General features: G+C 37.7%; 2 protein-coding genes across 2 annotated transcripts; one reads left to right on the forward strand and one right to left on the reverse strand.

Moving 5' to 3' along the window:
• Nucleotides 1-506: 506 nt before the first annotated feature.
• On the reverse strand, nt 507-5,400 carry LOC109827215 (probable flavin-containing monooxygenase 1). Its single transcript, XM_020394178.1, is given in 9 exon segments — nt 507-716; nt 718-795; nt 797-815; nt 1,191-1,336; nt 1,338-1,373; nt 1,375-1,545; nt 2,400-2,536; nt 2,628-2,822; nt 5,367-5,400. Coding segments are annotated over 9 exon segments (1,026 nt in total).
• A 5,135-nt stretch (nt 5,401-10,535) lies between these two features.
• On the forward strand, nt 10,536-12,938 carry LOC109827216 (zinc finger MYM-type protein 1-like). The gene has a single exon (XM_020394179.1). It carries the CDS (start codon nt 10,536-10,538, stop codon nt 12,936-12,938), a length of 2,403 nt encoding a protein of 800 aa, XP_020249768.1.
• The last annotated feature ends 4,116 nt before the right edge of the window (nt 12,939-17,054 follow it).

A 17,054-nucleotide genomic window follows, 5' to 3' on the forward strand; every position in this document is an offset into this window, starting at 1 on the left:
AATTTCTTTCTTTTCTTTACAAAAAAAAAAAAAAATAAAAAAAATAAAAAAAATAAAAAGAAAAAAAAGAACAGCCAACCAGGAAAAAAAAGAAGGGGAAAAAAAGGAAAAGAGAAGTCGTGATAATACTTAAGGAGCAATGATAATAAAGATTTGACCTCTCACAAAGTCACAATTTTCATATCTTACCCATTATCTCTTAAATAATCAATAAATAAAACCTATTATTGTGCACTTCAAAAAATATTTTATTTGATAACCATTGAAATAAAAAGTCTCCCATTCAGTTTTATTATATGACAAAATATAAAATCAACAATTCCATCCTCTGGAGTTCAGACGGTGTAAATGCTAATGGAATTGCTTAGAGATTTTAAGTGGATAAACCCACTTAATTAGTATATGAATACTTGCAAATACCCTTACTTTAAATTGTATCAAGAAACGAAGCAAAATTGGCTCCTCAAAGACCTGCATAATCTTCAAGTGCATAAGAAAGGAACCCATCAGCCAAAAACCCCATTCTTCCTTCTGGGGCTGCAACCCATACCCCTACACAGCTGGTCATTGTTCCAGGTGTTCAAAGTTATGGTACGCGGCTTTCTAAGGAATTCACCAGAGCATCTCTTCATGTACTTCTCCCATTCCTTCACATTTTCTTCCATTCTCATTATTCTTGGCAAAAGACAATCTCCATCGAGAAACTGAGCCAGCCATGCATTTTGACCTCAGTTCCGATGTGTGTAGATTAGAGACGCTTTCAGAGTAGCCGATGATGGCGAGTTGTGGAATCCTAGAGTGGATATATGCATTCCCTAAAAATTACAAAAAAGATAACGTCAGTATTTCTTTAACATGCAAAAACAAAGTTGCCAGCGAAACTGATACCCACCACAAAGAATCACCGCAAAAACAAAGCCATGCACCTGAACTCTACCGCCAGTGCCGGGTATGCACATTTTCACTGATCTTCTCCACACAGCAAGGGAGTCGACACCCAGTACATACATATATCCTAGTAACAGTGATACCAATAAAAGACACAGCCCCATGTAGATAGCCAGTAGTCTTAAGCGCTAACGAAAATGTTTAGGGGAATATCTAACTAACCTCTAAATAGGTGTATTATATTCAAATTCTGAGAAGAAACTGTGTAATTAATTTAAAAAAAGAAAGCTTGTATATCAGACCTGTAGAGAGGAGAAGTCGCCGTTAATGAACCTGCAACATTCTTCTTAAACAATGCTGAAGAAAAGACGTCCGTAATCTTCTGATCGCTCTTGTACCCTGTCGCAAGAATTGGTATATCCGTCTCTATAGGTGAAGCTTGTCCATCATATCATCACACCATTCTTACAAAAGCTGAAGTTTCTGCGATTTGCGGAGGACAATGCTTCCTTCCTCCACTTTGTCATAGAATTTTTCCAGATGCAATGCAACCAAACCAGAAGATATAGCCTGGAAGAAGCTATGTTCTGGTACCATCCCGTACATCTTTAAGGGGAGTGCACACTTGCAGTAGCTCTCAGCAAATTTAGATATCACCTATGTCTTCAATCATCCAAGGGAGCAAGTCAATAGGAAAATAAATAGAGATTATTAAATCCCAAGCAAATCAAGTTCAACCAACATATATAAACTCATAGTAATGCAGTATTATTTCCAATCTGTGACTATATTTTCGAAACTGAGGTAACAAATTTGATGCAAACAACTAAGAGAGTGATCAGGAAAATTGATCTTGCTCTTTTAGAAAAGAAAAATTAGCCAATAATACAAACTTTCATCTTTTGATATTTAAATCCAGCATAACAAGTTCGATGGAAGAATTTACCAAAGGTGACAAAAGGTGGCTGACAGACGAAGCAAGATTCCTTCTCCAGGCTTGTGAAGAAGCAGCTCAGAGAAGCGGTTCATATAGAAGAAACTGATGAGAGGAATACCCTATGCAATGTAGTCACGTATATATTATCCAGTGTTCTGTTCTAAACATCACGGTACATGGATACTCTAACACCGGCATTTTGAACCGGCATTAAAATGTCGTAATAGTTTCCATGATTAAGTATCTATTTGGTATACAAATGCATGTAACTGTATACCTAAAATTTGTTAGGGCCCGTTTGGATCAGGTATTTTAAAGGGTAAAGGAGAGGGAAAGCTGCCAATTTGTCAGCTTTTTGGCAGCTTTTTGAAGGGGAAAGCTACCAAAAAGCTGAGCTGTGAGCTGCCAAAAACCTGACAAATTGGCAGCTTTCCCTATCCTTTCCCTTTCAAAATACCCGATCCAAACAGCCCCTTAGTGTAGACTGTTAACAACTAACTGTCCTTAAATTTTTTATTACCACTTAGACCCGTACGTTGATGTCCAGGATTATCTCTGATATCGGGAAATATACATGATTAACGCCTATAAGAGAATAGGAAATCTCTCTACAGCAGGATGAAGTAATAGGAATTCCCGCCGCAACTGCATAGCTGCCATATGACATACAAGTGATGGCAACACCATTTCGGGCGTCGAAAAATCTAAGCACTGAAAAAAAAGGTCGAGGGATGATAAGTGACTTACCTACTACATTCTGATTATGCATATGCAATTTTCCCCAAGTCTAATCTCTATTTACCATTTACATTCCCACGTTCTGCTGCAATATCTATAGCAGACTTAACCACGTTAACGCGCTTTCTTCTGATTAGCTCAAGTGCACGGGAGCTGCCCTTGTCCGAGTGCTCCATGGAGTGGATAACCTTTCCGTTGAACACCTCAGAACCTTTATTTACTGGGAACTTGGGGATGTTAGGGACACCGTCGTTGAGCTCTACGCACAGGATTAGGACGTCTGTTTCATGCACTTGTAGTTTACGAGGAGATATCAATTTTATTTGCTCATTTAAATCTACTACATGATATGAGAATATATATATTACTCGAGAGGAAACTACGTCCTTGTAATCCTTAGTAGAACACACATATATATATGATATGATTTCTCGTTTATCCTCTACACTTTGAGACCCATTCCAGCAGACGTCCTTTCGACTATGTCTCTTTTCAGACCTTTAGTCAAAGGATCAGCCACATTCTCTGAAGACCGGACGTCTATCACAGAGATGACTCCTTGACAAATGAGTACTCTCAAATAGCCATGCTTTAGACGAATGGTCCGCTTCTTTCCATTGAATATCGACTTCACTACCACAGCACTTGCCACCTGATTATCACAATAGATAATAATTGTGCCTTACAATTCTATCAATGGAAGGTCTCGGAAAAACAAATGAACCATTCAGCTTCATCTCCTACAACACAGAGTGCGAAGAACTCAGATTCCATTGATGACTATGCAATCATAGTCTGCTTCTTAAACTTCCACGAGATGGCAGCTCCACCCATGGTGAAAACAAAACCTCCATTAGACCTGCACTCATCTGGTTCTGAGCACCAGCTCGTATCTGAATAACCTTCGATTACAACCGAATATCTAATGTAGAATAAGCCCAGACCTATAGTTCCTTTCAAGTATCTCATCAATTTTTGGACAGCATCCTAATAAAGCTTTCCAGGATTACTTGTGAACCTACTAAGTATTCCTACAGCAAATGCTATGTCTGGTCTCGTGCAGCTCATCGCATACATAAGACTGTAGGGGTAAAAATTGATTTCCCGAAATGAGGATCTTGTTTGTATTGATAAGAATAGCTTATTACAAACTAATAAATCAAAATTATAACAGAAGCGGAGGGAATGTCCTCCTTGTTTAACGTGGAGACTTTGGTAGCGATAGGATGCCTCGCTCGGTTCTCGCACCGAGTTTGCTTCCCTTGGACGATTCGAATGAGGTTGCAAGGGAGCTTTAGTACGCAGTAGAAGCTTGTGTTGGTTAAGTTCGAGTCTCCGAGTTCGATGGCGATCAAGGCTCGAAGCTAGAAGGAGGTGCTACAATGCAAAGATAATGCAAAGAGCAGGTCGTCAACTCCGTTAAGAGTTGAGAGCTAATGGTTCAGCTGACTGATTGAATTAATCAATTAATCTTGAGCAACAGATCGCCAGCTGTCGACCTCTTTCCCGTGGCCGAGAGAAGCTTTTAAATAGAGAAGGGATGACATGGTCACTCCCTTCAATCATGGAATGTGACCATGTACTGTTGAGAGATACCATGCCTCTCACTTATACTGTGAGCGGCTATTTGATGGGTTCAGAGTACTGTGCTCCTTCCCTTCACGTCGTGGAGAATGGGAAGGCCCATCTCTATACGCGACAGTGCAGCCGCCTGGTACTCTGGCGAGTTTGGCGAGCTTGCTGATCGCCTGGCTGATTGTTTGGTCGTACAGGTGATTCTCAACCACTTGGACGAACTTGACTCGGGTAGGCTAATCAAATGCACAGGCGAGCTTGGCGATGAAATGAACCTAACTCTTACAGGCGAGTTAAGTATGCCGGCGAGTTTGGCAACTATGTGGATCTGACTGGTCACTTGTACTGTGAGCGGTCACTTGATGGGCATAGAGTGATGTACTCCTTCCCTTCACATTGTGGGGAATGGGAAGGTCCATCCCCGTACGTGCTAGTGCAGCCTCCTAGTACTCTGGTGAGTCTGGCGCTTATCGATCATATGGTTGATTGCCTGGATATGTAGGCGACTTCGGCTCTTGAGAACACTTGACTCGTGCAGGCGAGTTTAATGTGCAGGCGAGTTTCTGGTCGCTTGGCGGATTGCCTGGATGCTTAGGCGACCTTGGTGACCGCATGGACTTGACTCGTGCTGACGAGTCATGTACACGGGCGAGTTTCGCTTGTACTGGCGAACCCAGCTATTGGGTGGGCTAGGCGAGTCAAGTATGTAGGTGGAATTTAGGCCTTTTGCTGTTAAGGCAACTTTTACAGCCTACAAAGACGCCCAATGATCTTTGAGTACCTTAGCTGCTCTACTAGTTTTCCAGTGTTCAGTCGAAACTTCTTGTTGTAACAATACGACACTGATAGTTCTGGCAGGTCATAGTAGCCATACTTTCTTAGCATGCTCTCGACATAATGAGATTGAAACAATCCAATACCCTCTTCAAAGTATATGATTTTGATTCCAAGAATCACATCCGTAGTTTCAAGGTCTTCATGCTGAACTGTCCTGGGAGAAATTTCTTGGTAGACATTACTATCTTCAAATCACTCCCGATGATGAGCATATCATCTACATAGAGGTAGATAACCACTACCTTTCCTTCAGCAACATTGATGTATAGGCATTTGTCAGACTCACTAACTTGATACCCATTGTTGCGAACAACCTCATCGAACTTCTCATGTTAGAGTTTTGGCGCTTGCTTAAGTCCATATAGAGACTTAATAAGTTTACAAACTTTACCAGCTGGAGCATCAAGCCCTTCTGGTTTTTCCATGTAGATCTCTTCTGTGAGATCTCCATTGAGAAAGGTAGTCTTCACATCCATTTGATGTATGGCAAAACTTTTAATCACCGCCAATGCGATAAGCACTCTGATAGTAGTGATTCTGCAAACTAGTGCATAGATATCAAAGAAATCTATTCCTTCTTTCTGAGAGAATCTTTTTATCACCAGTCTTGCTTTGTATTTCTCAATAGTACCATCAAGACAAAGCTTCTTCTTGAAGATCTACTTGCAACTGATAGAACTTGCACCTTCAGATACATCCACCAGCTCCAAGTATGATTTTGGATCAATGAATCCATCTCATCATCTATAGATTCTTTCCATAGAAGAATGTCTTTGACCACATTGCTTCTTGGAAAGTCTGTGGATATTCTTTCACATTATAGATAATGAAATTATATCCAAAATCTTTTTGTCTCCTGAAATGCTTGAAAGATGGTTCAGTAACTCCTTCATCATTTACACTTTCAGTTTCTTGGCAAACTGGCTCCTCTGGTGCATTTGACGTACTAGCATTCTCTGCTATATCTTTGAGCAATAAACCTTTATCTTTGATAAACTTATTCTTAAAGAATTTTGCATCCCGAACTTTAATGATAGAGTTGGTTCCAAGGTCAAGGAACCTGCAAGCATCGCTATCTTCAGCAAAGACAAGAAACACATATTTGTTTGCCTTTGGTCTGAGCTTAAGCCTTCTGATATCTGGAACTCGAACATATGCGACTTTGAGACTATCCAAATGATCTAGATATCCCAACCATAACTAATAAGGAGTACTATCAGTTTTGGAATAGGGTACTCTGTTCAGAATCCAGTTTACCATCAACAAAACCTCTCTCCAATAGCAGGTAGGTAGACTAGATGTGATTAGTATGGAATTCACCATCTCGGCCAATGTGCAATTCTTCCTTTCTGCAATCCTATTAGATTACAGAGAATACGGAGCTGTAGTTTTAGTAATGATTCCATGTTCCTTGAAGTATGCTTCCGACTCCTTAGACCAGTACTCTCCTCCTCTGTCGCTTCTGAGTCTTTTCACCTGAAGTACAAGCTACTTCTCCACATGAGTCCGAAACTCAACTTGTTAAAGGCTTCATCTTTAGATTTTAGTAGGTAAACGTGACAAAAGCGAGACTGATCATCAATGAAGGTGATGAAGTACTTCATGCCACCTCGAGTGATGAAGCTCTTGAAATCACAAGTTTCTGAGTGAATCAGATCCAATAGGTTGGTGCTCCTTGTGACAATTGGAAAGAGCTTCCTTATCAGTTTCGCATGCACGCAAACTTCACACTTCCCAGATTTGTTACCCCCTATATTTTGGAAGTAATCCTAATTTCTCCATACTAGACAACTTTGTATAAGTTACATGTTCCAGCCTATTGTGTCATAATATAGAGGAGTAAGCAGAAGATGATACTTTATTTATAACTGAGTTGGGTACAATAATACTGATCTTATACATGCCATCAGTACGATATGTATTGCTAAAATATATTTTCTTAAAAGATAGCACAACCTTTCCTCCTTGGAAATCCAGTCTCATACCTGCGTCACACAGCAGGCTTTCAGAGACTAAGTTTTTGGCAATTGAGGGAATATGTTTCACATCCTTCAATGTGAGAGTTTTCCCCGAAGAAACAGTTAGCACCACAGTCCCAGTTCTAAGAATAAAAACCACAAAATAATCCGCCATTGATACGTTCTCTTTGGCAGCAACATAAAAAGAGAACAAATTTCTGTTGGAGTAGACATAACATGTAGCACTTGTATCTAGCCATCAATCAGAGAGTTGTTGGGAGTTGTCACTTGGAAGAGCATAGCCACACAATTGTCAACTTGATTAACATTGTGTGTTGTTTCCTTCTTTGATGCTTTGTAGTCCTTAGCAAAATGTCCTTGCTTCCTATAGTTAAAGCATTTGCCGCTCTTCTTAAAATCTTTCTTTTGAACATTTAGATTCTTTGGATGGTTCTTCTTTTTGTTAAAAAATTTCTTCTTCTTTTTGAAAGAAGAACTAGTACCATTCTCAGAGTTAGCAGCCATCATATTAGTAGACGTCTTATGCTTAGCAAGGAGCTCATTCTTCGTGCGAGTCCGAATCTCTTCCTCGATCCGAATGAACCTCTTCAAGTCAGATAGAGTCGCCTATCTTTTCCTTTTTTGAATATCTGTGGAGAATGACATCCAATATAGAGGAAGCTTGTTGACAATTATACCAGAAATAAATGTTTGACAAAGATTGATCTTTTCATCCTTCAACTTCATAACAAGCTTTTTAAGCTCTTTGACTTGATGCAAACCTCAGTGTCATCTTCTAATTTGAAGTCCAGAAATTTGTCAATAAGGTGAGAGTTGGACAGTTTCGTCTCATCCTTGTATTAGTCCTCCAGAGCATTCCGGATTTTCTTTATAGAGGGCTTGTTGGTGTAAGCATCTGCCAGATGATCGACTAGGCAGTTAAGGGAATAACTCCTACAGAAATGATCATCTTTAGCCCAAGAGGCTTCAAACTCAGAATCTTCTTCAAAGTCGGGTTTCTCCTCAGAAACCACATAGTAGATTTTTAGGAGTTGCATCCCAAAGATCACTTTTCGTAGTCATGCGTTAAAGTTGGATCCGTCAAAGTTCTCTAACTTGAGACAGTCCACTCCAAGAGTCCTCGCGGGATCCATGATAGATTAGAAATATTACTTTAAGATTATTGGAGATTGTGGTTAAATCTAGAATGAAACAGCAAAAGTTGATGTGTTGTAATTTTAAACTTTTTAAAATTAACTGCTGTGCATTTGTGAAATGCTGTGCTTAAAGCAATATTTGGTCTATTCCGATGCAAGGAGCCCAAGACCAAATTGCTTCCAGGAACAGCAATACAATACTCTGGTATGCACCAACCCAGTACTGCCAAGATCTCCTCGATCTATAAGACCTTTCAATCAAGGCAAAGATCTCCTCGATCTAAGAACCTTTTGGGTCAAAACTTTTCGGTTCCAGGGAAAGTTCCTTCGGGCACAGTTTATGTAGCAGCAGCACAACATCTCAATATATTTCATGTGTACAAGAGCTCTCACGTTCGTGTGTCTAAGAGCTGCCACAAGGGGCGCTATTTATAGGCCTCTAAGGCCCACTCAAGAGTCACCTACAATTAGTATGACTGTTACAAATCATAATGACAATTATGATTATAACATTAATTGATTTAAATACTGTTGTAACTACTGCATGCAGTAACGCCTGAAGGCGAGACAATCAATGGATGCGTTAATTAAAACAGAACACATAGCGCCACCTAGCCCCGATGCCTCCGTGCGAAGTGCAAAGTGCGCCTAACAAAGCGTCACGTAGCGTCTTAGCCCGATTAGCTCCGATCCCTGGCCCATTGGCCCACGGACCACAGCCCACGAGCCCACAACCCACGACCCATGGCCCATGACCCACTTATGAGGGATTAATTAAAGCAAAACACTTCTCGGCTTGCCGTTAGTAAGCCTCGAACAGATGACCTTTTGAAACACTAAAACTTTAACTTTCCACTAGACTACTAAGTATTTATGAAAAATACTAGTAGTTAATATATATATAGTTTGAAAACTCATTTTGGAAAGCGGTTTTGACAAAAAAAATCCAAGATTATATATTCTTGCTTCTGCATGTGATGGCATTATTTTCTGCTAGGTTGTCATTGTGTTTCTGTTTTTGTTTGGATTTATCTTCAATATACGACTTTGAAAAGTTAATATAGACTGATTTGCTTATTAGTGTGGACATAGTGATTATTTTCTCGCTTCCACAATCAGGGCCGGCCCTGGGGTAAGCCCACCAAGCCCCGGGGCTGGGGCAACCCAGGGCCGGGGGGCAACCCATTCCGAACGTTCCTATACCCCTCAAACTGTAATTTTCTTTGATTTTTAAAATAGACTTTGTACAAGGGCCTTTATGCAAAAAATGTTAGAGGTTATGTTTGTAAAAGAACTCGACCCCACCTTTTATTTCAGCGATTCCAACTCCAAGTCTCTGACCTCCCGACTCCCGTTCACAAAAAAGAAGAAAAAAAAAAAGAAACCCTCCTCTCCTCGTCCAGTCCCCCTTCCCGAGCCGCCGCCGGCGGCTTCGCTCCTCCCTACCGAGCCGGCGAGCCTCCGAGTCCGTCGACCCGTCCTTCAAGCAGTCAAGCTTCACTCCATCAGGTAAAAATTTTTAACTAAATAATTTTAGGGTTTTTTTTTTGGATAGAAATTTGGGGTTTTTATGTTTTGCAATGAAATTAAGATTTTGATTTTGAATCTTGGTTGAATCTTAGTTGTTGAAGAATTAAATTAGGGGTAATCTTGGTTGAATCTTAGTTGAAGAATTAAATTAGGGGTTATGATATTTTGGAATGATATTGTTTGTTTTAATAATAATGATATTGCTTTAATAATAATGAAATTGGGGTTTGTTTTAATAATAATGATTTTGCAATGAAATAATGTTTGTTTTAATAATAATGATATTGTTTTAATAATAATGAAATTGGGGTTTGTTTTAATAATAATGATTTTGCAATTGAGCTTTGATCTTCATTGCATATTTGGTTTATGCTTTCTACAAAGCTCGGTATCATGTCCAATCAATTTAAATGTGCACAACATTGAGGTTTAAATTCATGAAGAACACGTTGAGAATATATGCTACCAGTTAGACCTTGAATTTTAATATAACTAGGTAATTGAGCAGTCATCTCCACCTCTATCAAGACTCTGTCCTTGATTGATATAATGTTTGTTTTGCAATGAAATAATGTTTGTTTTAATAATAATGATATTGCTAATTGGGAAATTGGGAAGATAAGAGCCGGGTCTGTCCTTCATTGATATTGCTAAGTTTAGTTTATTGTGATTTCATATATGTTATATAATTATATTTACAGACTACAATACACTATGACGGGAGATGACAAAAACCGAGCAAGGATTAGAAAACAAAACTCTGGAGCTCATAATAGAAGAGTCAAGCAACGTCAAGATGAAATGGCAAAATCACTACATGGCTCAATTTCTAAGCTATTCAAAGCAAAAACACAACATTCTCTTCTCTTGAATCAAGTTGAAGAAGCTAGTGCCACTACCAATATTAGTGAAAATATGGATGAGGTCATTGAGGAGCCCATAAATGAAGTCACTTATGCGGATGGAAGTCGTAAGGAGGAAGCTAGTGATGAAGATCATGAAGATCCTGTGAATGAAAATGTTCATGAAAGCATACTTGATCTTGAGAAAGATGTGGAAGTAAATTATGATCCGGGATTGTGGGGAAGTATAAATGATACTAAGAGGGTGATGATAGTTCAACGTGGTCCTATCAAGATTTTAATGAAAAATGATGAGTTTCCAAGTGAAAAGAAGAGTGGGAGAAATAGAAGTTTTTCTTCCAAATATTATATCCGTGAATTTCCAAATGGCGAGAAGCATGAAAGGAAATGGCTTGTCTATTCAAATGAACTGAATAGAGTATTTTGTTTTTGTTGCAAGTTGTTCAAGAATAAACCAATGACAACCAATTTGGCGGAGAATGGAATAGACGATTGGCATAACCTTCCTACAAAGCTTAGAGAGCATGAAAGTAATCCGGAGCATTGTGCAAATGTTGTGAAGTGGGTTGACTTGCAAAAAGGACTAAAACTAAAGGCAACAATTGATAAAGATATAGAAGCACAAATTGAAAAAGAGAAAACTCGTTGGAAGATGATACTAGTTCGAATCATTGCGGTTGTGAAGACTCTTTCTCGAAATGGTTTGCCATTTCGTGGAACTAATGAGAAGATTTATGAGAAGAACAACGGACTTTTTTGTCAACTTATAGAGTTCCTTGCAGAATTCGATCCAATTATGCAAGATCATGTTCGGCGTGTGGTAGATAAAGAAGTTCAGAACCATTATCTTAGCCATAAAATTCAAAATGAATTGATAATTTTGTTGGCCAATGAAATCAAAGCAAAAATTCTTGACAAAATTTCAAAAGCAAAGTATTTTTCAGTTATTCTTGATTGTACGCCGGATTTAAGCCACGAGGAGCAAATGTCAATTGTCATTAGATGTGTGGATATTGAAGATACAAATCAAGTCAAGGTGGAAGAGTTTTTTCTTGGATTTATAAAGGTTGATGACACGTCGGGACTTGGGCTTTTCAATCAACTTGAAGATACTTTGAATGAACTTAATCTCAACATTGATGATATAAGAGGTCAAGGTTATGACAATGGGTCAAATATGAAAGGTAAACATCAAGGTGTACAAAGAAGACTTCTTGACATAAATCCTCGAGCTTTTTATACACCATGTGGGTGTCATAGCTTAAACCTTGCACTATGCGATATGGCAAAATCATGTGTCAAAGCTAGAAATTTTTTTGCATATGTGCAAAAGGTTTACACTTTGTTTGCTGGATCAACACATCGGTGGGATGTTCTTAAAACATATGTAAAGGGTCTAACACCAAAGCCATTGTCGGTTACTCGTTGGGAAAGTCATGTTGAAAGTGTTAAAGCAATTCGATATCAAGCACCGGAGTTGCGAGACGCTTTGATTGAAATTGCAAATAGTTCTAAAGAGGACATTGTGATGGCAGAAGCTAAAGGCTTGTGTAAAAATGCTTTGGAGGATTTTGAGTTCTTGATTAGCTTGTGTATTTGGTATAAGATTTTAGATAAAGTCAATCGAGTTAGCAAAGTTAAAGTCAATCGAGTTAGCAAAGTTCTTCAACAAGAAGAGATGAATTTGGAGGATGCAATTACAAGAATAAACGAGCTTATTGTTTTCTTTCAAAAGTTTAGAGAAGATGGTTTTGAAAACATGATGAAAGAAGCCAATGAACTTGCTAATGATGTTGGTATCGATCCGACATTTCCGATAAAAAGAGTGGTTCGTAGAAAGAAGCATTTTGATGAGGATGTGGAAGCGAATGTGGAAGGTAGTCAATCACCGGAGGATAATTTTAGAGTTTCCTATTTCCTCCACATTATTGATCAAGCTCTTACATCACTCAAAGATCGTTTTGAACAATTCGAGCTCTATGAAGAAATCTTCGGTTTTTTGTTTAATGCAAAGTTCATGAGCATTGGTGAAGAAAAATTAATGGAACATTGCATTAGATTACAAAGCTACTTGGAACACAACCAACAATGTGATATACATGGAAAAGATTTATTCAATGACCTACGAGCTTTGCAAACAATATTGCCGAAGGAAGTGACTAAATCAATAGACATCCTTGACTTCATAAGATCTTATTGGGATGATGGTGGCTTTCAATGTGCATGGGTTGCTTATCGGATTTTGTTAACTATCCCAGTTACGGTTGCCTCGGCGGAGAGAAGTTTTTCCAAGTTGAAATTGATAAAAAGTTATCTTCGTACTACCATGTCACAGGAACGATTGAATGGATTGGCAATGATATCAATTGAAAATGAATACTTAGAGAAACTTGAGTATGATGACTTAATTGAAGAATTCGCTTCAAAAAATTCAAGGAGAAGTATTTTTCTTTGATGAGAATTGTAGCACAAATATAATCTCTTCTTATATGAATATTGATTTTGCATGATAATATTATCAGTTTGAGCCCAATATAGAACGCTAAATTGTATTATATGTATTCATTTTTATCGTTATTGTTCGTACCAAATTTTTAATATAAAGGGCAACCAAAATTAGATTGGGCTAGGGCAACCCAAAGCCCGGGGCCGGCCCTGTCCACAATATCACAATGAAGGTTCCTTACGATTTAAATTTAATACATTACTTTATGATGCAAATATCCCCTTGAAATACTTATGTTGAGTTCGGGTTCATACCCCACATAGGCTCTACTATATATTTTGGTCTCATGATGCTGGGCTTATGAGATATGACACAAATGTTAGAAGATTTGACCAAATCAACCACCCATGTGTAAAACGAGATAATATTGAGTAGTAAATGGGTTGTTAATGGAGAATTAATGAGCTCATAATGTGAGTTAAAATAGGACTGTCAACAACTGTAATTTGTAGTTAATGGAAATTATACTTGGGCTAATATTTTAGGAGTAGAGATGATGGGAAGAAAACTTATAAATATAATGCTTTTCTTGCTGAAAGAAAACACCAAAGAGCAAGAATATATCCTCTCACCGGAACCCTAAAAAACAGCCCAGTCTTTCCCCCTAAAAAGATAACAATAAATTAGCTCAATCTACTTTTGTTAGGGATTGTTTGACAATTGACTACTCATTCACCAACTTGAGTACAGGCTTATACTGTGTTTGGCAAGAGTTTGTACAAGTTTGGACTAGTTTTTTCCCTTCAAAGTGTCACGCCCTGAAACTGCAGCGAAAATTCATAAATACAAGTTACGCGACAGTAGCGAACCCATGCGTAAGACAAGTCTCATGCACGAGTCAAGCCTGATACTTCATATCACATAGCTTATCTCAAAACATTTATAAACTTGGTAATGATAGAAGTTCAGAGCAACTATATATATGTATATAATCGGTACTTACAACCCACAAGCTCAACGTTACAAGCATTTTACTAAATAAAGCACATTGTTGACTGCATGTAACATCAAAAAGGAGGTTTTCCATATAACGCCTCTCAGCAATGTGCCATAACCAAAAGTTCGGCTATTATGTAGCTACACCAGATCTGAAAATTTTTAAAAACAACGGGGCGAGCTAGGACTCAGTGAGAACATTTCCCACTAGAGTTTCTAGATAACTAACAAAATAATAATAAGAATAATTCCCAGAAATAATGAATTATACGTTTTGCACCAGAATTCAAAAAAATGCAAGTATGGTCCAAACAACATACTATTGATATTTTTATGAAAGAATGTAACAGTTTATATCTCTTTCTCATTTGCAAACTAAATTCATTGTACTATATTCCAAAATCAGACCCCTTTTTAAACAAGTTAAATACCAAGAAAGAAATGGACTATTAAATTTGTGCAAAAACCAAAGGTTTGTTATTTTCTCTATTTCACAGTCAATTGTTAGAAACTTAAATCTCGATGAGTCATTCATGAATGTGAAAATCACCTCATAGGTCACGCTAAAGCTACGAATTATAGCCTAGTAGCATGGGAATGCGTAAAATACATCACATAATAGATAATTCCCGGGAATCGAATGCACCTATCACTACCATATATTACTAGCCAAATACAAAGGGGCTAGAATAGATTTTAGAAGGGCCAATACAAATGGGCCAAATAAAGGCCCATTTACCATATAGTAGGCATAATCACTCCATAGTGGACTTTTGAGGATTTAAAAACATCGAGAATTACATATCAATTTAGAATTACCTTGCTTATCAAAATTTGTAAATATTTTCAAATGAAGTGGATGAGGGCAAAACTCATCATCTCAATTAATACAGTTTACGAATTTCACTTTCCTCTACTTTTATCAGATACTAAGCCATAGAAAATCTTTGAATCCATTAAACTGTCGAAACACGTTTAAAATATTTCTTTTCTATAAAAGCTTTCAAATAAAGCACCACAATTATTTGAAATCGCATGAGAACCAAATTCACTTTTCATAGTTCATATAAAATCAAATTGATTTTTTACATTTTATACGAAATCAACATTGTATTATGGCTTAGGCCACAACAGAAGTAGATCAAATTACCTTTAACTTTATATATATGAAAGTAATATATTATTTATTTTTTGATCACAAGATAAATAAAAAGTAATACTCATGCAATTTCATACTGTAAAATACTAGTGAGAAATGAACTCACCTCTAGTGGACAGAACTCTTCAAAATATTACCCTTCTGGATATCAACCAGATCCTATAATATAAGATATAAGACTAATATTAATTCAGGACAAATAAGTATTATATGTTAATCATTGTATAACCTAGGCATAAATAGTGGCAAATTATCAAATAGAAGCAAACTCATAAATGAAGTTTACATAGGCTTATTACTAATTTTAGCAGTCTAGCATAACTTTATAACTCTCTTTTATTAACTTATAGACCTCTTAGCAACATCACAACAAGACATGGGCTATAGAAAATTAATCAAGCCCAAAGTTATCTTTTATTCTTCAAATTGGACTTGTTTGTAAATAGAGCAAATGACAGGGGCCTAACAGAGATTTTGTAGTCTTTTTTTTTTCAACCATAACTCATTTTACTTAGGTCTGTTCGAAATTCTCACATGATTCAGGGATTTAAGGAATTTTTTCCTAGCCAAAACTTGTACTTAATGACCTAGGTGGGCTTTTCATGAAATTGTTTTTGTAAGCCAATGTGCAAATGAGATTTTTCCTTCTTCCCTTTTCTTTGTTCTCCTGCTACCCAATTCTTCATCTTCTTCTTCTTCTTCTTGTTTTGTTTTTTTCTTCGGCTGGGTCGTATGAGACATCTCTCTCTCTCTCTCTCTCTCTCTCTCTCTCTCTCTCTCTCTCTCTCTCTCTCTCTCTCTCTCTCTCCATGGCGGTAGGATGGCGATAGGGAATCGCGGGTGACCAGGAGCGACCATGGCGGTAGGATGGCGATATGGAATTGCAGGTGACCAAGAGCGGCCGATGGCAAGACCCCCATCGGATCTAGGGTTAGTATTTTTCTTTATTATTATTACCTTTATTTATAAAAGCAATTACACAATTCTTTAGCAAAATATCAAAACATCATTCTATTAGGTTCCTATAATAAATTTACTTCTTCTAAATCATAAAATTTCAGATCAATCATGACGATTAGGTTATACCTCAATTGACTATGAACTTGGGGTGCTATTTAAGCTTCATTCCTTGCCTCTCCTATTCCACAGTTCTCCTTATTGTTCATTTTATGGTTTGGAAATGAAACGGTGAGTTTGTGAGAGATAGAGAAATGTTGGGTTTTCATGGGTTAACAGGCACTGAACATGCTTCCTAGCCATCCCAACTTTCCAATGAAAAGAGACCAACAAATATTCAAGAGGTTATAAACGGGACAGCTTGGGTTGGTGATATATTTTTGCAAGAAAATCCTTATCCAATACTTTATTTGCATACCCTTCTATTTATAAAAATTTAAAATTATTTTCCTTGTCTAGGTCATTACATTCTTCCCTCCTTATAAAAAGTTTCGTCCTTGAAACTTAACATATCTTAATCTCCAAAAAAGCTCTAGATACTTCTCTCGCATAGAATCTTTCACTTCCCAAGTTGCTTCTTTTTCTGAGTGATTCTTCCATTGAACTTTCACATATTTGATTATTCAATGTCTAAGTACTTGTTCCTTATAATCTACAATACGTTCTGGTCTTTCCTCATAGGTCAAGTCTGGCTTGAGCTGCACTCGAGATAACTCAACGATTGCATTTGGATCTCGAATGAACTTCCGAAGCATTGATATGTGAAATACATCGTGTACTCCAGATATGAATGGTGGTAATGCTAATCTGTACACCACTAGACCAACACGTTCCAAAATTTCAAAAAGACCGATAATTCTCGGGCTTAACTTTCCTTGGATTCCAATCTTTTCACTCCATGGGTAGGCAAAGTTTTTAAGAAGACATGATCGCTAACCTGAAACTCTAATTCTCTCCTTCTTTTGTCAGCATAACTCTTCTGATGACTCTGTGCAGTGTGAAGACGTTCTTTA

Source organism: Asparagus officinalis, unplaced genomic scaffold, assembly GCF_001876935.1.
Source record: "Asparagus officinalis unplaced genomic scaffold, Aspof.V1 AsparagusV1_Un93, whole genome shotgun sequence".
Taxonomy (NCBI): Eukaryota; Viridiplantae; Streptophyta; class Magnoliopsida; order Asparagales; family Asparagaceae; genus Asparagus; species Asparagus officinalis.